Source organism: Liolophura sinensis, chromosome 1, assembly GCF_032854445.1.
Source record: "Liolophura sinensis isolate JHLJ2023 chromosome 1, CUHK_Ljap_v2, whole genome shotgun sequence".
Lineage (NCBI taxonomy): Eukaryota > Metazoa > Mollusca > Polyplacophora > Chitonida > Chitonidae > Liolophura > Liolophura sinensis.
In genome coordinates, this window is record NC_088295.1 from 89,977,770 (window position 1) to 90,003,410 (window position 25,641).

General features: G+C 40.3%; 1 protein-coding gene across 1 annotated transcript in view; it reads left to right on the forward strand.

Annotated features, from left to right (window-relative positions):
* Positions 1-9,113: 9,113 nt before the first annotated feature.
* LOC135462057 (lachesin-like) overlaps positions 9,114-25,641 on the forward strand; it is an 18,501-nt gene continuing 1,973 nt past the window's right edge. The window contains exons 1-7 of the mRNA XM_064739405.1: positions 9,114-9,432; positions 16,721-16,827; positions 18,377-18,638; positions 20,148-20,308; positions 20,774-20,975; positions 21,746-21,979; positions 23,134-23,174. Of these exons, the coding sequence (XP_064595475.1) occupies positions 9,381-9,432; positions 16,721-16,827; positions 18,377-18,638; positions 20,148-20,308; positions 20,774-20,975; positions 21,746-21,979; positions 23,134-23,168 (1,053 nt within the window). The 5' untranslated portion in view covers positions 9,114-9,380 and the 3' untranslated portion in view covers positions 23,169-23,174. The remainder of the gene's footprint in view (positions 9,433-16,720; positions 16,828-18,376; positions 18,639-20,147; positions 20,309-20,773; positions 20,976-21,745; positions 21,980-23,133; positions 23,175-25,641) is intronic.

Sequence of the window (25,641 nt, forward strand, 5' to 3'; positions counted from 1 at the left end):
TAGTGGTTGCTGGATTTTGGTTTAAATACTGGTTTTAGGGTCAATTTCCTGGCTGATATCGTGGCCCATCAAATCAGTGTTTTATTTTTTTTTAACACATGAATATTTTGGATAGATATTGGCCGTGCGTTGTTATACTATTTACATATGTACATGAGTCAGTTAGTGGGATTAAACCTTTTTGTGGTAGCATGTGTATAGCTTATTGTATAGATTCAAATGCTGCCATGGTCATTTAACAGAAAGGGGATAAATATTAAGCTATTTACAGAGATGAACGTTATCTTTACATTAGAAATACATAGATCTACATTAAAGAATTACATTGAGTTGCCTATACAGAAAATTAGACAGAGAAAACAACAGTAGTGCTTTTATTTATTGGTTAACAGTTTTGTTCTCTTGCTTCCTCCTCTGTGACGTGGAGTTCAGGAGCTCCCGCCACTTACACCGGACGCCGTCCAGGAAAAATCAGCGTACTGGAAACCTGTGCCTGTAACAGGTGCGACAAGTATAATTAAGGAGCAAGGATGTCAGGTCTCATCCACTTAGTTGAAGCAAGAGATAGTCCTGTTGTTGTAATGTCTTTCATGTTTCTGGTCTTCGTTTCCTTGGTGTTAATTTTCTTTGGTCCCTTGGGTCTTCCTATTGTTTTCCCTGTCTTCTTCTTTACTTGATTTCCTTTTCTGTTTCCAATTTTATTCGTGGCCTCCCATGGCGGCGCAGACAGCACGTTTCATAGACCGGTAGAACAGTTCCTGGCCTAGAGTGTTTAGGTGCATTCCCTCGTTGGTTAGAATTTGCTTTTGTGGTCGGATCAGTCCCCTAAGTCTCCAGATGGTGGCCAATTGGTTGTCTCCTGAAGGAGACTTTCCAATCTTCCAGAGTATCTAAGTGTTCCAACTCTAGCTCCCCCAATGCCAAAGAACCGAAAGTCCTGGCCTGTTCTAAAGTTGATTCTAGAGTTTGGGATCGAATTTCGAAGGATACTATTCTCCAGCCTATGAACGTAACTGCTGCCGATAATTAAGATTTTCATCCTTGTTTTTTGTTCCTGTGAAAACAAATTGAGAGAACAAATATACAAGATAGTTGTATTTTTGATTAGCGAAGGGGTTTTGTTTATGAGATAATGTATATCTTAAGCAAGAAGATATTTGATCAAACAGGTACTTAGGAGCAAATTAGTGGTATAGCTACCAATCAAAAATTGATAGAGGGTCTGCCCTCGTATAATATATACACATTTGTAAATAAACAGAAAATAAATATCAATTAATAAGAATAGATACATAACAACAAACAAGAGGGCAGATTAGTAAATGGAGAAAAATTATTGATCACTACAGTCATCAACTTTTGTGGTTACATTGTTTTCGTGTGCTGTGTTTTTGCTGATCGGTTTCATAGACGTTTTATCGGCCCGCAAGATCAAGGTATCGCCGATATAGTCGGGGATAAAGTTGTAGGAAGGAATTATGTATATGTGGAATAAACGGCCCTCACAATTAAGGTATCGCCGTTGTTAGTATATGTGTTTGGTAATTTCGGGAAATGCGCTGTTTTTAATCAGAGAAAGTGATGTATTGTTGACCAGAGCAGAAACTACCCTCAGAATCAAGGTATCGCCGTTGTTGGTCAATAGTGTTTTATTAGATTCGGCTTTCGTAACTCGTCGATTTGATGTATTCTTTTAGTAAGGAGAATATTTGTGCTCTCAGGTGTGGTTTGAGGTTAAGGATAGTCTGAAGGTCTAGTTCACATTGGTAGATTTTCAGGTATTCTGCCAATCGTCTTCGTTCTTTACTGTTTTTAATACATTGTAGCAAACAGTACTCTATGGTTTCATCACCCTTTTGAAATGCTGGGCAAGTTTGTGAAGAATTTTGGATTATAGTTGCTAGATGTACTTTGAGCCCTGTTTTCCCTAGTCTCAGGCTAGATATGTTTTTATCATCTTGGCTATTCAATACTTGGAACGAATATAATTTTGTAATCGTTCCGTCTAAAATATGCCACCATCCGCGGGATTCTTTATCCCATTCCTCTTTCCACTGTTTGTTAATATGGGTATTGATCAATGTATATATTTCAGTTTGGCTCAGGGGGACGTTTATATCTTGTTGATATTTCTGTAGGCTCAATTTTGCTGCCTGATCTGCAATTTCATTTCCTCGAATATTAACGTGCGCTGGAACCCATGCTAGAGTCACTTCGGTTTTTTGTTTCTGTATTTTGTTAGTTAGCGAGATTATTTCTTGTAGGATGTCTGGTCTGTCTCAGATTTGGGGTTTTGGCTGGAAATTAATCAGCTGAGGGAGTCACTTAGTATGGTTACTCGGTTTGGTTTGTTCTCAAGAATCCATTGTAGTGCCATTGTAATTGCAACTAATTCACTAGTATAGACGGAGAGGTGGTTGGGTAGTTTATAGTTTTTAACTATGTTTAGGTCTGGTATTGCAAATGATGATCCAGTGTGACCCTGCACATTTTTGGATCCGTCAGTACATATTTTTAAATGACTGTTGTAGTGTTTGTGGAAGTGTTCTAAGGCTTGAGCTTTGATATATACTGGGTTTTCCAGTTTTGAAATTTGGTCGTGGAGTGCAGTGTCTATTTGAGGAGTTTGCAGTAACCTCGGGGGTTGTTGTTGATATGCGTTTTCTTATTGTTTTGGCAAGGCAACGTCATATTTGCAAAGTAGTCTGTTGATTTCATGTCCTATTGGGGCTCAGTGTTTTGTCCATTTTTCCCCAGATATTCATATTCAGAATATGGGAGGATTAGATTGTAACATGGATGTGTATTACCTTATTTTTCCTGCACATTTGAAGGTAAGTTGTTCTCTTCAAGGTGAAGGGGTTTATCAAATATTTTTACACGGAGACTGCAAAGCGAAGTGCCTTTGAAAGCTCCTGTTGCTACTTTTAAGGCAGAATATTGGATACTATCAATTCGCTGTAGTAGAGTTTTGCACGCGGATTGATAGACTATTGCACCATAGTCTATTTTTGAGCGAATTAGACACTGGTACATTTTTATGAATGTGGTTGTGTTGGCTACCCATTTGGTGCCTAAAATGCGTCTCATTACACTGAGATCGCGTTGGCATCTAATTGTGAGATCATCATTATGATCTTTCCGTGTTAATCTGCTATCAAGAATCATACCTAGGTATTTCACTTTGTCTTTGAATTCAATTTTCTTTTTACCTAAGAAAAGTTCAACATTCACTTTTCTTCTGTTTGTGAAGACAATACCCGTTGTTTTAGTGGCTGAGAATTTAAATCCCCAGTGGTTGGCCCAGTTCGAGATGGCGTTTAGTGTTTTCTGTATAGCATTTTTTATTTTCTTTATAGATTTGCCTGTTTTCCATATTGCTGCATCGTCAGCAAATAGTGCCTGCTCTATTATCGGATGGTTACTGTCTATTGTATTTGCTAAACCGTTTATCAGAATGTTAAATAAAGTCGGGCTTAGTACGCTCCTTTAAGGTGTACCATTTTGTTGAGTGTGTCTTTTAGATGAAGTTCGTCCAAGTCTAACTTTAAAGTTCCGATTTCTTAGGAAATCTGCAATTCTTACCTGGCATTGGGATGTTTGGTAATTCTACCAGTTAACATAAACCTGGAATTCTTACCTGGCATTGGGATGTTTGGTAATTCTATCAGTTAACATATAATCTGGAATTCTTACCTGGCATTGGGATGTTTGGTAATTCTACCAGTTAACACACACTCTGGAATTCTTACCTGGCTGTGGGATGTTTGGTAATTCTACCAGTTAACATATTGTTATGTGCACGACTGTCGTCGGTTTCTAAATATAGCTTGCCACTGTTTACATATGCTAAGTCCAGGGAGTGCTGTCTGCCTCTACCTTAGAATATTCCAGAATGCGCTCAGTTCGGTGCCTGTTTGTTTACATCAAGTGTTCAGGAATTTTCTTATTCTGGACAATTCCACCAGGCTATATAAGACCTACGAGAGAGGGAGAGAACAGAGATCGGAGAAAGGAGAATTATTGAGAGTTTGGATGCTTTCGTTGTGTATTATTTTAGTAGGCCTTTTGTGCTGAATTTTGGTGTCTCTATAGCCTCTGGCTTTGTTATGTCCTATCTCCACCGAGCACTTTTTCAGTCTGAACTTGTACATTTAATTTGTGGTCTTGTGTACACAGTGCTTATTAGTACACGGACCCTGTCTGTGGAATTTTGTGTATATTTCGTCATACACTCAGTTATACTGTGGATTTTCCATCTTGTGAATTTGCCTCTGAGCATTTATGCCTGTGTGGTATATATATATTGTGGAATATATGCGTCCGTTTGGACTTGACACCGCAAGTACCTTAGTATTTGTATAGATACTGCTATCCTTTCTTGTTAAATTTAAGTACCTTAATATTTGTATAAGTCTTATTATCTGTTCTTGTTAAGCTAATAAATTGTTGTAAAATAAAATCTGCTGGTTTTGGTTACTTTTTTGTGCGGTTAAACTGTCGTGTATTTCGAACAAGCCATCTCTTTATAATACAGGCAGTTTGGGTCGTAACAATATAATCTGGAAATCTTACCTGGCATTGGGGTGTTTGGTAATTCTACTAGTTAACATATAATCTGGAATTCTTACCTGGCATTGGGATGATTGGTAATTCTATCAGTTAACATATAATCTGGAATTTTTACCTGCCCGTTGGATGCTTGGTAACTCTACCAGTTAACGTATATTCTGGAATTCTTACCTGGCCATGGGATGTTTGGTAATTTTACCAATTAACATATATTCTGGAATTCTTACCTGGCCGTGGGATGCTTGGTAACTGTACCAATTAACATATAATCTGGAATTCTTAACTGGCTGTGGGATGTTTGGTAATTCTACCAGTTAATATATAATCTGGAATTCTTACATGGCCGTGGGATGTTTGGTAACTGTACCAGTTAACATATAATCTGGAATTCTTACCTGGCAATAGGATGATTGGTAATTCTACCAGTTAACATATAATCTGGAATTCTTACTTGGCATTGGGATGTTTGGTAATTCTACCAGTTAACATATAATGTGGAATTCTTACCTGGCTGTGGGATGTTTTGTAACTCTACCAGTTAACATATAATCTGGAATTCTTACCTGGCATTGGGATGTTTGGTAATTCTACCAGTTAACATATACTCTGGAATTCTTACCTGGCCTTCGGATGTTTGGTAATTCTACCAGTTAACATATAATCTGGAATTCTTACCTGGCCATGTGATGTTTGGTAACTCTACCGGTTAACATATACTCCGGAATTCTTACCTGGCATTGGGATGATTGGTAATTCTATCAGTTATCATATAATCTGGAATTCTTCACTGGCCGTGGGGTGTTTGGTAATTCTATGAATAAACAAATAACCTGGAATTCTTACCTGGCTGTGGGATGCTTGGTAATTCTACCAGTTAACATATAATCTGGAATTCTTATCTGGCATTGGGATGTTTGTTAATTCCACCAGTTAACATATAATCTGCAATTCTTACCTAACCATGGGATGTTTGGTAATTCTACCAGTTAACATATAATCTGGAATTCTTACCTGGCATTCGGATGTTTGGTAATTCTACCAGTTAACATACAATCTGGAATTCTTACCTGGCTGTGGGATGTTTGGTAATTCTACCAGTTTACATATAATCTGGATTTCTTACCTGTCCATGGGATGTTTGGTAATTCTACTAGTTAACATATAATCTGGAATTCTTACCTGGCCGTGGGATGTTTGGTAATTCTACCAATTAACATATAATCTGGAATTCTTACCTGGCTCTGGGATGTTTTGGTAATTCTACCAGTTAACATATAATCTGGAATTCTTACCTGGCCGTGGGATGTTTGGTAATTCTGCCAGTTACCATATAATCTGGAATTCTTACCTGGCCGTGGGATACTTGCTACCTGTACCAATTAACATATGATTTGGAATTCTTACCTGGCTGTGGGATGCTTTGTAACTCTACCAGTTAACACATAATCTGGAATTCTTACCTGGCCTTCGGATGTTTGGTAATTCTGCCAGTTAACATAAAATCTGTAATTCGTACCTGGCATTGGGATGCTTGGTAACTGTACCAATTAAAATACAATATGGAATTCTTACCTGGCAGTGGTATGCTTGGTAACTGCACCAATTAACATATCATCTGGAAGTCATACCTGGCCGTGGGATGTTTGGTAACTGTACAAATTACCTTATAATCTGGAATTCATACCTGACCGTGGGATCCTTGGTAACTGTACCAATTAACATATAATTTGAAATTCTTACCTGGCCATGATATGATTGGTAATTTTCCCAGTTAACATATAATCCGGAATTCTTAACTGGCCTTGGGATGTTTGGTAACTCTACCAGTTAACATATAATCTGAAATTCTTACCTGGCATTGGGATGTTTGGTAATTCTACCAGTTAACATATAATCTGGAATTCTTTCCAGGCATTGGGATGTTTGGTAATTCTACCAGTTAACATATAATCCGGAATTCTTAACTGGCCTTGGGATGTTTGGTAATTCTACTAGTTAACATATGATCTGCAATTCTTACCTGGCCGTGGGATGTTTGGTAATTCCACCAGTTAACATATAATCTGGAATTCCTACCTGGCATTGGGATGTTTGGTAACTCTACCAGTTAACATATAATCTGGAATTCTTATCTGGCATTGGGATGATTGGTAATTCTACCAGTTAACATATAATCCGGAATTCTTACCTGTCCATGGGATGTTTGGTAATTCTACCAGTTAACATATCATCTGGAATTCTTACCTGGCCGTGGGTTGTTTGGTAATTCTACCAGTTAACATATAATCTGGAATTCTTATCTGGCATAGGGATGTTTTGGTAATTCTACCAGATAACATATAATCTGGAATTCTTACCTGGCCGTGGGATGTTTGGTAATTCCACCAGTTAACATATAATCTGGAATTCTTACCTGGCCTTCGGATGTTTGGCAATTCTGCCAGTTAACATATAATCTGGAATTCTTACCTGGCCGTGGGATACTTGCTACCTGTACCAATTAACATATGATTTGGAATTCATACCTGGCTGTGGGATGCTTGTTAATTCTACCAGTTAATATATAATCTGGAATTCTTTCATGGCTGTGGGATGTTTGGTAACTGTACCAATTAACATATAATCTGGAATTCTTACCTGGCCGTGGGATGCTTCTTAATTCTACCAGTTAATATATAATCTGGAATTCTTAAATGGCCATGGGATGTTTGGTAATTCTATGAATAAACATATAATCTGGAATTCTTACCTGGCAGTGGGATGCTTGTTAATTCTACCAGATAACATATAATCTGGAATTCTTACCTGGCCATGTGATGTTTGGTAATTCTACCAGTTAACATATAATCTGGTGTTCTTACCTGGCCATGGGATGCTTGGTAACTGTACCAATTAAAATATAATCTGGAATTCTTACCTGGCAGTGGTATGCTTGGTAACTGTACCAATTAACATATCATCTGGAAGTCATACCTGGCCGTGGGATGCTTGGTAACTGTACAAATTACCTTATTATCTGGAATTCATACCTGGCCGTGGTATGCTTGGTAACTGTACCAATTAATATATAATTTGAAATTCTTACCTGGCCATGGGATGATTGGTAATTTTACCAGTTAATATATAATCTGGAATTCTTACCTGGCATTGGGATGTTTGGTAATTCTACCAGTTAACATATAATCTGGGATTCTTACCTGGCCGTGGGATGCTTGATAACTGTACCAATTAACATATCATCTGGAATTCTAACCTGGCCGTGAGATGCTTGGTTACTGTACCAATTAACATATAATATGGAATTCTTACCTGGCCGTGAGATGTTGCGTAATTCTACGAATTAACACATAATCTTGAATTCTTTTGTGGCCGTTGAATGCTCGGTAACTGTACTAATTAACATATAATCTGGAATTCTTACCTGGCTGTGGGATGCTTGGTAACTGTACCAGTTAACATATAATCTGGAATTCATATCTGGCAGTGGGATGCTTGGTAATTCTACCAGTTAATATATAATCTGGAATTCTTACCTGGCCATGGGATGTTTGGTAATTCTATGAATAAACATATAACCTGGAATTCTTACCTGGCTGTGGGATGCTTGTTAATTCTACCAGTTAACATATAATCTGGAATTCTTACCTGGCCATGTGATGTTTGGTAATTTTACCAATTAACATATAATCTGGAATTTTTTCCTGGCCGTGGGATGCTTGGTAACTGTACCAATTAACATATAATCTGGAATTCTTTCCTGGCTGTGGGATGCTTGGTAACTCTACCAATTAACATATAAAATCTGGAATTCTTACCTGGCCGTCTGATGCTTGGTAACTCTACCAGTTAACATATATTCTGGAATTCTTACCTGGCCGTGGGATGCTTGGTAATTCTACCAGTTAACATATAATCTGGAATTCTTACCTGGCCATGGGATGTTTGGGAATTTCACCATTTAACATATAATCTGGAATTCTTGCCTGGCTGTGGGATGCTTTTTAATTCTACCATTTAACATGTAAGCTGGAATTCTTACCTGGCCGTGGGATGCTTGTTAATTCCACCATTTAACATATAATCTGGAATTCTTACCTGGCATTGGGATGCTTGTTAATTCTACCATTTAACATATAATCTGGAATTCTTACCTGGCCATGGAATGCCATGACACGTGTATACTGTGTAGCACACTGTACTGATTATATATAACGGTTGTAGCATCCCCCTTGAGTCGGATGGTAGTAACTTTGGTGTCAGGTGAAAGAGTATCGAAAGAGGTGTAAATTGGTTATTTTATATTTCAAAGGATAAGAGATATTTGAATGTATAGGGTTAACAAAGTAATGACTGATCCCTTTGAACCGCCCACCGCCTACCGCGAACCTGCGATTAAATTTTCTGATCTCCTTAGCGATCAGTACCTGTTTTTAAGCGTAGTACTGGTTGGTATGGTTGCAATATATATAGTAACATGACTGGATGGAGCGTCATGCCTACAGAGGTCATCCGGTACTGGTAAAGGTTAGGCGACCACAGGATTGCACAACCATAAGCATTATGGCGCACTATTGCTCTACAATATATATCTCTTCATTTGGATTTGGAAATTTTCCCCTGACATGAAAACACACCCTTAACAGAGGACTGACCTAAATTACTGTGCATGTGTAGAGATTCAAATAAACATTGTACGACGGATTTATAAAGGCTTCAGGCAGGATTCAACAAAACCTGACATACTTTGCAGGGTATATTTACCTTTGCTCACTGGGGAACGTGTACTCTGGCCGCGGGCACATAACAACATGGCGACACCAATCTATACCTACGTGCTGATTTCCATCCTGATAACCTCAGGTAAAATTATTTTAGGATGTTGAATTATTCTATGGGGTGTGGTGGGGGATGGAGAATTCGTTCTTGTAGATTAAAAACAAAAGCCATGAACGAACAGGCTTTAACGAAAGGTTGGAGCCAGGCCTTGTGCAAGCTCTCCAATGTCCAGGTTTGTGTGAGCGAAGCCATTGTACCGCACAGGCACGGGGAACGAAGCGTTAAGAAAGCTTCGCGCAACTGGTCTGTATCGTTTAGAAGATGTGACTCTCTTGACATTTTGCAAGAGATTCCACTAAGTAAAATATAAGCTGTTCACAGTGCTGTCTACAACATGGGGTTTAAGGAGTCGACAAGACGTCCATGGAACTCAGAGGTGTCGAAGTCAAAGTGGGCCTTGCGATTATCGTCTGGCGGTTATTGACGTGTAACACCCCTTTATGGTTTACGGGTCATGAACGAATCTCGGACATGACACTTCAGGGCATCCTGTCAAGAACATCTTGCTTTAACGAAAAAAAAAGAGATTCTCCCAAAAATAGGGTAATGTTATCTTGACCAATGTCCACAGATGTAGCAAATAATCTAAACATTGGATTGTTTTACAGGGAGCATGCCATAGGTCTACAGTATATCTACTATCAGTAGGTCTACAGTATATCTACTATCAGTAGGTCTACAGTATATCTACTATCAGTAGGTCTACAGTATATCTACTATCAGTAGGTTTGCAGTATATCTACTATCAGTAGGTCTACAGTATATCTACTATTAGTAGGTATACAGTATATCTATAGTACATTACTCTAGTATAGTAATCGAAACGGTAACTAATCCCTTCAGTCTTTGTTCTAAAAAGAGAGAAAGTCCACTATGAATGATAAATTTTCTTTTCTGTTTTGTTTGGATGAAAATTTTCATTCTCCACCATGCTTGAATTTATCTAAACATTATCATGGTAATTAATTAGGTCCTCAGCATGAATTCACCAGCTGACCCATTCCGTTAAAGCCTTTTTTTTCCAAAGCCGGCAGGCGTATGGCTGGGATTTTCTTCAAATACCATCGCCGTCATATGACTAATCAGTGGAGTAAATTCGAGTACGGTTCGTTTCATTTTAACTAATTACACTGCTATGATTCATTATAAACAAACCCGTACTATGAATGTCTATATGGAAAGTCAGAAACTTTTTCCTTAGCGTTATGATTCGAGTATTGTTTGCACTTTAATACATAAGTAGGTTGTCCAGTATCTCTGACATTCATCGACGGATTTCGCAACGTTGAGACCTCTACACATGTATTGTAGAGTAGTTGATTGCCTATCGAGTGCCACATTCTGGTTATCATATCACTGAATCGTGCTAGCTGACAATATGCATGTATCCCAAGATTAACCTCTATACAACAGAATCGACTCAGCCTAACATCAGCCTACCATAGCATGCATTTATATAGCCTTCAATCTGTTTACACGTACAGGGCTGGGGAAAATCTGTTAATACTTTCATAAAAACTTTCCTGACCTTAGTCACCCGGAACAAAGACACATTTCATGTAGCCCCCTAGACATGACTACTAGATCATGCTTACATCCTTTATCGCAATTCAAACGCAGCCCTAGCATGTTTTAATGCAGAATACAACACAATAGTCAGAGGTATATGGATGTTGTGGTCGTAATGCATTTACCAGTTATTCCAAAAACTGGCATGTCATGTTTTGTCAGCCCGACCGTGGTAGTATAAGTGTAGAATTCTTGATTACTCTCTTATTATTGAAAATATTGAAATATTGAAAATGATATGTAGGGCCTACTTTTTTTCACCCTGGACAAACCATTGGGCATAAGCAAGATACGCGTAACAACATTATGTATTTGGACTTCATAAATTCTAACGTAGACTGACTGGTTGGCGGACAATACATCCGAAATTGACACCTGACTACTGATGGAAAATACACCCGTGAGTGACACCTGACTACTGATGGAAAATTCACCTGAGAGTGATGCATGACTACTAATGAACAATACATCTGAGAATGACGCCTGACTATTAATAGACAATACACCTGGGAGTGACACCAGACTATTATTGAACATGACACCTAAGAGTGATACCTGACTACTGATAACGTTTACCTGAGAATACCGCCTGACTATTAATAGACAATACAGCTGGGAGTGACACCAGGCTATTAATGAATATCACACCTGAGAGTGATACCTGACTACTAATAACGATACACCTGAGAGTGACGCCTACCTACTGATGACGATACACCTGAGACTGACGCATGACTACTGATGAACAATTCACCAGAAAGCGACACCTGACTACTAATGAACAATACCCCTAAGGGTGACGAATGACTACTGCTGATCAATACACCTGAGAGTGATACCTGACTACTGAGAAACAATACACTTTAGAGTGACCTTGAATACTGATAGCGATACACCTGAGAGAGACACCTGACTACTGATGAACAATACATCTGAGAGTGACACCTGACTACTGATAGGCAATACATCTGGGAGTGACACCTGACAATTGCTAATCAATACACCTGAGAGTGACACCTGATAACTTATGAACAATACTCCTGAGAGTGATACCTGAGTACTGATAACGATACACTTGAGAAAGACACCTGACTAGTGATGTCCAATACATCTGAGAGTGACACCTGACTACCTATAGACAATACACCTGGGAGTGACACCTGACTATTAATGAGCATGACACCTGAGAGCGATACCTGACTACTGAGGAACAATACAGCTGAGAGTGACACCTGAGTAACGACAGACCATTCACCTGAGAGTGGGACGTGGCTACTGATAGACAAAATACCTTAGAGTCAGATCTGACTACTGATAAACGATACAGCTGAGAGCGACGTCTGAGTACCGATAAACCATATACCTAAGAGTGACACTTGACCACTGTTAGACAAAACACCTCAAAGTGAGATCAGAATACTGATGAAGAATACACGTGAGAGTGACACCTGACTACTGGTGCAGATACACCTGAGAGTGACCCATGATTACTTGCAGACAAGACACCTGAGAGTGACGCCTGACTACTAATTAACAATACACCCGAGAGTGACACCTGCCTACTGCCTGAGAGTAGTAACTGACTACTGATGGAGAATACACCTGAGCGTGAAGTCTAAATAGTAAACCATACACCTGGGAGTGACACATGACTACTGATGAAATGACACCTGACTGCTGATGGACAATACATCTGAAAGGGACGCCTGACTACTGATGAACAATAAATCTGAGTGTGACACCTCACTACTCACAAACAAAACATCTGAGAGTGACACCGGACAACTGATGAACAATACATTTGTGAGTGACACCTGCCTACCAATGGACAACAAATCTGGGAGTGACCCTGACTACTGATAAAGAACACACCTGAGAGTGACACCTGAATTCTGATTGACAATACCTATGACAATGACGCCTGACTGCTAATGGACAATACACCTTATAGTGACGCCTGATTACAGATAGACCATACACCTGAGAGTGACACCTGACTGGTAGTGACAATACACCTGATCACTTGCGGACAACACACCTGAGAGCGACACCTGACTACTAATGAAAAATGCATCTGAAAGGTACCCTGACTAGTGATGGACAATACATCTGATAACTGATGGACAACACACTTGAGAGTGACACCTAACTACTGATAGACAATAGGCTGATAGTGACACCTGACTAGTGGTGAACAATACACTTGAGAATGACGCCTGACTACTGTTGGACAAATCACCTAGCAGTGACACCTGACTACTGATGAACAAGACACCTGAGAGTGATAACTGACCACTGATGGACAATACATCAAGAAATGACCCTGACTAGTGATGAACAATATATCTGAGAGTGACGCGTTTCTATTGATGGACAATACATCTGAGTGTGACGCCTGAGTGCTGATAGACAAAAGACTTGGGAGTGACACCTGACTACTGATGAACAATACACATGAGAGCAACACCTGACTGCTAATAACAACACACCTCAGCAGGACATCTGATTACTTGTGGACAATACACCTGAGAGTAACACCTGACTACTAATGAACAATACACCTGGGAGTGACACCTGAATACTGATAAACAATACACCGGAAAGTGACGCATGACTACTGATGGACACTACATCTGAGAGTGACACCTGATAGACAAAACACCTTGGAGTGGCTCCTGACTACTGAAGAACAATACACCTGAAGTTGACACCTAACAACTGATGACGATATACCTGAGAGTGACACCTGACTACTGAGGAACAATACATGTGAGAGTGACGCCTGACCGCTGATAACGATACACCTGAGGCCTTCAATATAATGGACAATACACCTGAGAGTGACGACTACTGATGGACAATATATCTGAGAGTGACGCCTGACTACTGATAGACAAAACGCCTGGGGGTGACAATTGACTATGGATGAACTACTAACTATTTAAATAACCCGCATATTGGTGAAGCGGTGAAGGAAATCTGTCAGCCTTTACTGGATTTAAAGAGACAACAGATAGTCCTAATGGTACGTCTTATTTGGATCTATATCTGTACAAAGACGAACAAGGTCTCCTTTCACGCAGCCTTTACGACAAAAGGGATAATTTCAATTTTTATGTTGTAAATTATCCTTATTTGGATAGCAATGTACCAATGGGTCCTGCATATGGCGTCTATCTCGCCTGTAACATTTGTCAGATCTTGCGTAAATTGTGATGGCTTTAATCTGCGTCACAAGTTGCTAGTTCCAAAACTAGTTTGTGAAGGATACTCCATCAAGTTTTTTCAAATTTTTCAATGAGTATAACACTCTCGTTGGTAGGTATGGACAGAGCGTTCAGAATGTCTGGCGATCTGCATTGTGATCAACCACATAGACGCAGCTGTTATCCTTATGTACATATCTATCGCGTACATGGCATTTAACAACATAGATGTCGCTGGTTGCCGAGTAGTTAGCTTTCATGCAGACCAGCATGTCATGTGTAACATCATTGATGGCACCTCTTATATTAACAGGAAAGAGGTAATCGTCCGTTACTTTTGAATCACAAACTGTTCGGTTAAGGTCTATAACGCTCGTTATTTTTACTACTGAGGTAGCCAACACCGCTTAACCTGGGGCAAGGGGCCGTAAAGGCAGCCATGCTCATTACATTTGCATGATGCCTTTAAGAACAGTTGCAATCAAAGCGCGACTGACATACCTTATTTAATTGTTATTTGGCCTGGAACTCATTTATGGACTACGAAATTGAACTTTGATATGGAATTCATGCCTGTAATATCCACTTTCTGCCCGACATCATTGAAAACAGATGACCGCTTCTCTCTTGTGAGTTACCGGCTTTATTTACTATTTGTGTAATTGCTTACATACTTTGTCTTTGGGAGCGTTGTTTTGGAAAGGGATCTTGCGAACTTGGAACGCCCTTTACCGACTACGAATGGAATACGAATGTCGGACATGACTCTTTTACCTGACTACTGATGGACAGTACATCTGCAAGTGACACCTGACAACTCATGACGATACACCTGATAGTAACACCTGACTGCTCATGACGATACACCTGAGAGTGACCCGTGAATACTTGCGGACAATACACCTGAGAGTGACACCTGACTACTGATGAACAATACATCTGTGAGTGATACCTGACTAATGATGAACAATACACTGGGAGTGACACCTGACTACGGATGGACAATACATTTGAGAGTCACACCTGACTACTAATGACGATACACCTGCGACTGATCCCTGCCTACTGAAAACGATACACCTCAGTGTGACACCTGACTACTGATGGACGAAACGCCTGAGAGTGACACCTGACTACTGATGAACAATACACCTGAGAGTGACACCTGACTGCTGATGAACAATACCCCTGTGAGTGACACCTGACTACTGATTAACAATACACTGGGGATGAAACCTGACTACTGATGGACAATACATCTGTAAGTTATCCTGACTGCTGATGAACAATGCACCTGAGAGGGACACTTAAGTAGGACAATACATCTGAGAGTGACACCTGACTACTAATGACGATACACCTGCGAGTGACACCAGACTACTGTTGGACAATACATTTGACAGTCATACCTGATTACTAATGACGATACACCTGCGACTGACACCTGACAACTGAAAACAATACACCTGAGAGTGACACCTGACTACTGATGAACAATACACCTGAGAGTGACACCTGACTGCTGACGAACAATACACCTGAGAGTGACACGTGGCTAGTGATGAGCAATACATCTGAGAGTGACACGTGGCTAGTAATGAACAATACATCTGAGAGTTACCCTGACTACTGATGAACAATGCACCTGAGAGGGACACTTGAGTGGGACAATACATCTGAGAGTGACACCTGACTACTAATGACGATACACATGCTAGTGACACCTGACTACTAATAACGATACATATACGAGTGACGTCTGACTACTGAGGGGCAATACACCTGAGAGTGACATGTGGCTAGTGATGGACAATACATCTGAGAGTTACCCTGACTACTGATGAACAATGTACCTGAGAGGGACACTTGAGTGGGACAATACACCTGAGAGTGACACCTGACTACTGATGAACAATACAACTTAGAGTGACATCTGACTACTGATGGACAATACACTTAAAAGGGACACCTGAGTACTGATAAGGATAGACCTGGGAGAGACATCTCACCAGTGATGAACAATACACCTAAGAGGGACACCAGACTGCTGCTGAACAATACACCTGAGAGGGACCCCCGACTACTGATGGACAATACATTTGAGGGTGACGCCTGACTTCTGATTGACAATACACCAGAGAGTGACATCTGACTACTGATTGAAAATAGACCTGAGAGTCACACCTGAGGGTGACGCCTGACGTCTGATGGATAATAAACCAGTCGAGGATGGTAGAGTGTACAAACTTTTATATCCGATAGTTTACAACCAAAATGGTGTGAACATTCCTCAGAAGGAAGTTCTTCAATTACCCATGTTGGCGTAGGTACCATCATCTGACCAGCATCGAGTAAGTTAAAATTTCGTCAGTCAACAACAGCCAGATGTATAAATAAATAAAGCTAAAAATGGCTTTTGTATTTTATTCGACAAAATAAATTGCTTGCCGTTTTACTAAAGTAAGATACCACAAATCTTATGGCTGGGATCATATACATTCAATTGGCTGATACAAAATTTGTTTACTGTGTTTCAGTGAGTTGTCAGAACCCCCAGATTGTGGAAGACATTTTCCCTGAAGTGAAGAGGAAAGGTGACACAGGCTACCTGAACTGTACTGTCAGCAGGCAACAGAACAATAAGGTAGGCTACTGGAACTATACAGTCAGTGGACAGCAGTATAATAAGGTAAACCACTTGTACAGTCAGCATACAACAAGTGAATAAAGTATCCCACCTGAACTGTACAGTCTGCAGAAGGCAGAATAATGAGGTAACCTACCTGAACTGTGCAGTCAGCAGAATAATAAAGTATGCCACCTGAACTGTACAGTCATCAGGAAGCAATCTACAGAATAATAAGGTAAGCTACTCGAATTGTGCAGACAGCAGAATAATAAGGTAAGCTACCTCAACTGTACAGTAAGTAGACAACAGAATAGGGTACCTGAATTGTACAGTCAGCAGACAACAGGATAATACTTTAAGTTATCTGACCTGTGCTGTCAGTAAACTTAAAAGTACATGTAAGCTACATAAATTGATCCAACAGGATATTCAAAATGAAATTGAAGACTATGTAAATAGATAAAAATTGACAAAATTGAAAATTTTTGAATAAATATGGACGTGAAGCACAATTAATACGCCGCACTGTGCACATTACATTACTGGTGAGTGAGTGAGTGCTACAGTACTAGATATCATCACTTATCTGTGTGTTACAGTCCTAGATTATCATCACTTATCTGCATGTTACAGTACTAGATTATCATCACTTATCTGCAAGTTACAGTCTAAGATTACCATCCCTTATTTAAATGTTACAGCGCTAGATTATGATTATCTGTTGATACTATTATCCATATTGTTTAGGCTGAAGTACTGTGTTAAAGTGAAGCAAATACCAATATAAAAAACTTGCTTCTTCAGTCCCGGAGAAATCAAGTGGAAATAATAAAATGATGTGAAGGATACCTTATATGGAACAGAGCTAATGCCACTGCTCAAATATGATTTACGATGATTATTAGTATTTAACACCTTCAAGTGAAAAGTCCTCAAAAACAAAATCTTCGGCAGTTTCCGTAAAACTTGTCGTGTAATGACGTGATACTATGCATTATGTAACGACGAATCCAATTGTGACTAACAAAGGCACTAACTGGCAAAGTAATGGAGACTTCTCAGCCAGTAAGGTTCTGTTTTGTATTCTTTGACCTTTGCTTCAGCTCCTGATGGTTCTTAAGGTATCTTGCAGGGTGTTGTTCATCCATAAACACGGCCGCTCTCGTACAAGTGAAATGGGTTCCAGGACAATCTACCCCCATTCCTCATTTTCTACCATTTTATTGACTGACGCAGTCTTCCATCAGAGGCAGCGAATGCAAAGTTCTGAGTCTGAGGGAAATCGGCTCTAAGAAACATTATAGTAGTGTTATGCATTTATTTGGAAAGACCGCCTCTCTTTCGATGGCGGGGAATCCCTGTTTCCTGGTTAGAAACTCATGCTTTGTAAAAGTCCAACCGTCTTAACTTTGGCTTTCATGCCATAGACCAGGACAAAGCAAATGAGTCTGATACTGTTGCTACTGAAGGTACTGATGGATGCACGGTGGATGAGTCAGTGAAGGGACTGTTATAGGCGGAGCTTTGCTGTCTTCTTAACATAGTATTACTATTGTCATTACAGGTTAATTGGATCCAACCATTGGGAGGTGTTAATGATAACTGGATTTCCAGCGACACGGAAATTTTGGCTAAAAACGAAGTGGTCAATGGAAAACAGAAGTATGAAGTTATCCGCCATGTACGTGGAAATGATAAAATCACCTACACTCTGGTGGTAAACCGACTGCGTGAAGAAGATAGCGGTAGATACAAATGTACGGTATTTCTTGTTGGAAAAAACCAGAGGGAATGGCCGTACAAGTACGGGAATATGACCGTACAAGGTAATGATTGAACACCATTATTCCAAATTAAATGTCTTGTCTTTTCATGTATGAGTAGATATTCATTCTGGGACTTGCCTCAGCCAAGACGTAGCCACTGGTGCCTACCTTTTAGAGGTCAGCTCATATATTTTGACAGAAAGTTTTCCTGTTATTGCCATGGAGGGTCTTTGTGGCAAGTAGCGGTCGACGACACTTAGTCGTGTCGTGTAATCCTATAGCATAGGGGCCTCTTGCACAAAGCGATCGTAGGATATGTTGACTGTAACTGCCATGGTAACATATGCTTTTAACATGTGTCGCCATGGTAGTTACAATCAACTTAGTCTACGGTCGCTTTGTGCAAGAGGCCCCAGACACACTGTAGTTACGACCACAGTACCTACAACATTTGCAATTCACCACAATCTTTTAATGGTTGTCAGTTGCTGCCATTCACCCTGATTAAAACCCAAGGAATTGCCTGCAGTCACACCCAAAGTGATTCCTCGACTTCCACTCTTATTTATCAGCGTGGTCGCAAGACATCACAGGCTTTCTGTGACAAAATATGCTTTGTATTATTGAAGATCGTTTGAGATGTTGATACACAACTCGTTTAAATATACCTTATCGTTTGCGATGCGCGTATGAAAATCTACCAACAAGGCCAGACCTAAGCTGATAGCCTATAATCTAAATTGATGTACGATAATCATTGATAACCTTTCAAGGCAGCTGGTTTTGTGCCTGCGGAAAACACCTGTCATCACCTGAACTGTCTCGCATTCGCTGGCGATATCTTCAGATTCTCCAAAGTTGCCAAGACCCCACCCATTTGTCATACGACCAATCCAAGATTTCTTTCAGAGGCATTTAGGAATTGGGATGGTATAGATTGACAGAGGCATTACTTATGGATAAATCCATTAATTGTTATCCATAAGTAATGCCTCTGTCAATCTATCCAAAATTAACGAAGAATGCTGGCGATTTTTTGGCAGTAGATAGTCGTGGGTGTAGGAGTGACTGGGTCCTTACATGAAGTCCGCAGAGACCGGTCCAGCCTCGCACGTGGGAAACTTACCCAGTGAGGTGCCAAAGGTCGGCACTGTGCATGGCTTCATCGATATATGAAATTAAAAATATTGTTGGCCCACATTAGAAGATGCTCATTCAACAGTGTTGATGATTTTCTATCAAGACAGACTTTCAAATAAAAGACTGAGCAGAAACTGTAATGAATTGTCGCCGCTGTAACTGTATATGATTATGTTTTCACACTGTTAGCATTTGGTGTCATTAAAGAGAAGGTGGACAGTTCGAAACTGCAGTTGAACAAAAACGCTGTAGTCAATTGACAAGGTTTACTTATTTTCTTTTGCATGTATGTAAGTAGCATATAGACGATGTCTACAATCAATGTATAAACACTATTTGTAAAGTGATGAAGTACCTGTCATCCACTGATTTTCTCCTTTTCATCCTTGTTAATTGTCTCCTGTCTTTCGTTTCATTTTTCAACTTTAGTTCCACCAACAATTAAAGTGTCGCAGACCTCAAACACAGTCCAGCGAAATCAGGCATCTGATGTTACTCTCAGGTGCAACGCTACAGGTAATCCAAACCCCAACATCACCTGGATCAGAGCAGACGGCAAGCCTCTACCAGATGGCAGGCTCAGTCACAGGGTAAGTAATGACTTGAGGTAACTAGAAGGTTTCAGCAATAATGAAGGCAGCCCCACTGACACGTGCCCTAACGTTATTCCTCTTCCACTGGCATATCTAGGCTACTCTTTGAGCTAAGGATGTAACCCAAACCATGACTGATTGTCCAGTTTGGTTATTTCAACATCTTTTATATGACTCAGTGAAATACATCTCTCTTCGAACTGTGTGTAAATGGTGCAAATTAAACAAATGTAGTGAGACTGTATTGTGGGACTAATTAAATATTTGTAGTGTTGAAAATCCATTAAGTTTGTTTAAAGCAACTTTGCAAGGAGAAGCTTTAATAACCCAAAATTGAAGACTTTGTACAAATTTGTTTTCGATAGTCTATAGAAAAAGACATTGCACGAACACATCCAGTTAATGACAATATTTTGAGTGCACATGATATTATATAAGTATACATTCCTCCTTTAATTTTAGGGTCATTTTCTACACATCACAAATATCAGGAATGATGATCGAGGGATTTACAGATGCCTGGCAGACAACAACGTGATACCACCCGCCCACCATGACGCTAAGCTGGTAGTAAACTTCAAGCCAGAGGCCGAAGCTGTGCAGGACACAGTGGGACAGGCCCAGAATAGACGGTTCCATGCTCTTTTAGAATGTAAAATAAAAGGTACATTAAGTCACCATAATTCCATGTTTCTGAGGTCATCTAAAGGTCATGCAAATGAAAATTACCAATTTCGAATATGGAAGAAAAGCTTCGCCAACTGTGTATATGCATTGGTAATTTAACCCACATATAGTTTACAAAAGCACACCCTTTGTGTTCTCGTGATGTTTCATAACCGAGAAAGCAAGCACTCTGGGAAAGTCGAAAGCACTACCATGCTAGAAATTTTAACCAATCAGGCGTTGGTTATTTCCATAACCCGAGAATTCAGCTGTTTCCGCTCACTTCACACCAAATCTCGCTTGCTCAAAATTGTTCATTTGTGCATGCATGGGGTACAATTGACGACCTCATGTTTCCGGTTCTCAAACATGAATTATCTCGTGGTCTCTTAAGAATTCCAGATTCAACGATGATTTGTAGGGTTACCAAGCTCGTCAGATATGCAGACTTCCTCTCCGGCCGTACGTGGGAAGGTCTTCCAGCAGCCTGCGGATGGTTGTGGGTTTCCTCCGGGCTCTGCGCGGTTTCCTTTCACCATAATGCTGGCCGCTGCCGTATAAGTAAATTATTCTTCAGTACAGCGTAAAACATCAATCAATCAAATAAATAAATAAAAATATATGGCTGTGCCGTTTAGGGCTGTTTCTGCTCTTCTACCAAAAGATGATCACAGGGCTTCTCTTTCAAGATGACAGATACCTGACCGGTCCTTGGTTTGAAAGATGATAGTGAATGCTGAGATGTTAAATTGCATTGTTGTCTTTTAGGGATGCCAGAGCCGAACCTGAGGTGGTTCATGGTCACAGACACAGGTCCTGTTTCCCTGATAGACGATGCCAAGCATGATATCAATCAGCTGCTCACCCACGGCACATCATTGCAACTCAATGATGTTTGGTACTCACTGAAAATCCTCAACGTCCAAGCGAATGATTACGGCGTGTACTATTGTGAGGGATCAAATGCTCTGGGGACAAGTCGTGCGGAGATTAGACTTTATGGTAAGATGGTTACAATGCGTTGAAGGTGTTGAAGGTATAACTACATCACCACAATAAAGATGGCAGGACTGACAAACATTTTAGGCTGAAATAGCCAGGGTGTCCAAATTACCCGAGGGTCCATATAAATCCAGTTTACCCCAAGTGTTAAATATCCCCTTGCCGTTAGCATTTCTTGCATTTCTATGTCATTCATGGCTTATATGTTCTCACATCAACCTTGACATTTCCATACCCTCTCATATATTTCCTCGTTTTTTCGTTGTCATTCCTCGTATCTATAAACTCCAAAACCCTCTGTGTACCAATGTTTTCCCCGCACAGCCGTTTGAGACTGAAACTCTGAAATGCCTTTTCTTCAGTCATCGGATGAGCTTAGGACATAAACTCTCATAGCCGTGTAAGAACTTTTGTTTTCAACAACAAATCCCTCTGACCTAAATTCCTGTTTGTGTACCATTTCTTTAATTATTACATTCGTATATTATACGAAATCGCGCAAACGGCTGTGTTCCATTGCGTTTGCCACCACTTTCGTTTCTGACATAGATCCTTTGTATGCCATTGCCTTGAAGACATTTGTGTACCATTGCTTTAGCAATCACATGCGTTTGTGACATGGAATCTTAAAGACGTTTTTGTACCAATCCTATAAAAGTCACGTCTATCCGCGACATTTGGCCTTGAAGACATTTGTGTACCACTGCTTTAGCAATGACATGGACATACAGACGTGTGTGTACTAGTCCTTTAGCAACCAGTCAATGCATAATTACTGTATCCATCACAGCTCTTTTAACCGTCGTTTGATTTTCGTTCGTTTTTTAAATTACCGTTCTTCACACCATGAAGTCAGTTGCAATAGAGATTTGGCCTAGCTTTAGGTTTAAATTTCTAGCGTCAAGGGGTTCGATAAATGAATGGATTTCAGTGGTAATGTAAACTCGTGATGTAATATCCATTAGTTCCTCTCCATAGGCTCGGAGTGATAATTGATAATTACGCAATTGATAATTGCAAAATTATTAAACAAATTTGATGTAATATAGTAATATATACCGTTCCAAGTGGAGATTGTATACCTTGAGATGAATTATAACCCCGACTTTATACAGGGGCGTGCTTATCTACAGTTCCACTCTTTATGTTTTCAGAAACCTCACAATGCCAAGTTCCGACTGTCCATTAGGCTTTAGTAAGTATATACGTAATAGGTAACTATGATACGTCTAACTCATAACTCATAACTTAATGTGTAGCTCTTGTAACCCTCCGAATACCTGCTAATCCTCTGGAAAGAAATACATTATTATAGGTATAACTTCTGTGCTTATGATTCTTTCTCTGTAAATAATATATTCGGCACTTTTGTCACTAGTAAACTCCCTACCGGTAGCCTTCTCAGCTACATATGTTTTTGTCTCTAATAACCTGAAATTTCTCTGTCAGATGTCGATATTATGATATGTCACAACCGAGGCCATTTTACTGCATATCAGATAATCATTTCATCTTGTGTAAAACCAAGCCATTCTGCTCCATGCCAGATACTCAAGGACCAAACCATTACCCTGCATGTTACATACTCATTCTATCCTGTGAATCAACCAGCTCTATCTCCTGTCAGATGCCCTTGCTATCGTCTGTAATAGCCCAACTCATCCGTCTGCCAGATGCCCTTGCTGTTGTCTGTAATAACCCGTTCACTCTTAAGTCAGATGCCCTTGCTATTGTCTGTAATAACAAGCTCTCCATTCTGTCAGATGCCCTTGCTATCGTCTGTAATAAGCCAACTCATCCGTCTGCCAGATGCCCTTGCTGTTGTCTGTAATAACCCGTTCACTCTTAAGTCAGATGCTCTTGCTATTGTCTGTAATAACCCGTTCACTCTTAAGTCAAATGCCCTTGCAATTGTCTGTAATAACCAGCTCTCGATTCTGTCAGATGCCCTTGCTATCGTCTGTGATAGCCCGTCCACTCTTAAGTCAGATGCCCTTGCTATGTCTGTAATAACCAACCACTCCTCGGCCATATGCCCTTGCTATCGTCTGTAAAACCAGCTTTCCTTCTACTAGACTCCTTAGCTATCGTCTGTAATAAGCAGCTCTCCTTTCTGTCAGATGCCCTTGCTATAATTACCACTCACTCTCCCGTCAACATGCCCTTGCTATCGTCTGTAATAACCAACTCACTCTTCCGCCAACATGCCCTTGCTATCGTCCTGTAATAGCCAGCTCACTCTCTTGTTAGATGCCCATGGTATAGTGTGTAATAGCCATCTCCCTTTTCTTCCATATGCTCGTCTGCAATAACCAGTTCGCCCTTCTGTGAGATGCCTAGCCATCGTCTAGTAATAAACCATTTCAGTCTTGATGCCCTTGCTATCGTCTGTAATAGCCAGCTCATTCTTCTGTCAGATGCCCTTGCTATCCTCTGTAAAAGCCAGCTAACCCTTCTGTCAGATGCCTTGCTATCCTCTGTAATAAGCCAGATCACCCTTCTGTCAAATGCCCTTGCTATCCTTTGTAATAGCCAGCTCATTCTTCTGTCAAATGCCCTTGCCATCGTCTGTAATAGCCAGCTCACCCTTCTGTCAAATGCCCTTGCTATCGTCTGTAATAGCCAGCTCACCCTTCTGTCAGATGCCCTTGCTATCCTCTGTAATAGCCAGCTCACCCTTCTGTCAAATGCCCTTGCTATCGTCTGTAATAGCCAGCTCACCCTTCTGTCAGATGCCCTTGCTATTCTCTGGTAATAGCCAGCTCACCCTTCTGTCAAATGCCCTTGCTATCGTCTGTAATAGCCAGCTCACCCTTCTGTCAGATGTCCTTGCTACCGTCTGTAATAGCCAACTCAATCTTGTGGTTTGGGAAATATGTCGCTCTGTCCAATGCGATCGCTTCGGTACTTTTTATCGCGTTCTCTTTTGGATCAAGCTGCTAAAACAGATTGCTCAGATTTCTTGTTGGTAAGTAGTGATTACCCGGTGCATGACTTTATGTGGGTAAGTAGGCCCACTGATCATCGCATACTTGTGGACCTCTTGAAAATTACTGTTTACATGGACGTGTTGTTGACAGTGTGAGGGCCTTACGGTTGGTAACTGCTGATCATTATAATAACCGGATGCGGTAGCTCACCTTTTCTGAGTTTCGACCTTGCAAATGCGTGGAGGAAATCTCGAAAGTAGAAAATAAAAAATCTTAAAGTGAGAAGTTTTAAGTATTTACGCCGCACTTTTGAGCACCTTCGACGAAATGAAAATGAGAAGTTAAGTTTTCGCGTTTCCCAATTCTGTTGCCTGCTGTTAAGACTTCCCTCCAGAGCGTGTTTGTCGGTGTGCTTCCAGCCGTACTCGAGGTAAAGCGCGCACAGTGATGGGCGCGTGCGCGGTGAGGAAGTATCCGGCGACACGCTGACGACACACCTCGACCCGAAGTCAGTACGGCAGAGCCATTGGAACATTTTAAAAGAGCGAATTAGAGAGAACTTATTATTTTCGAATCAGAAAAATGTCGAAAGCTTGAAAGTGCGAAACAAAAGCATTAAATTAGGAAGCAAAAAACCCAAAGCTACCAATTTGGCACGTACGAGTTTTCGCTTCGTACTTTCGGGCTTTTTCGAGCTCCATGAATACATGGACACTACATTCGTTACAACTG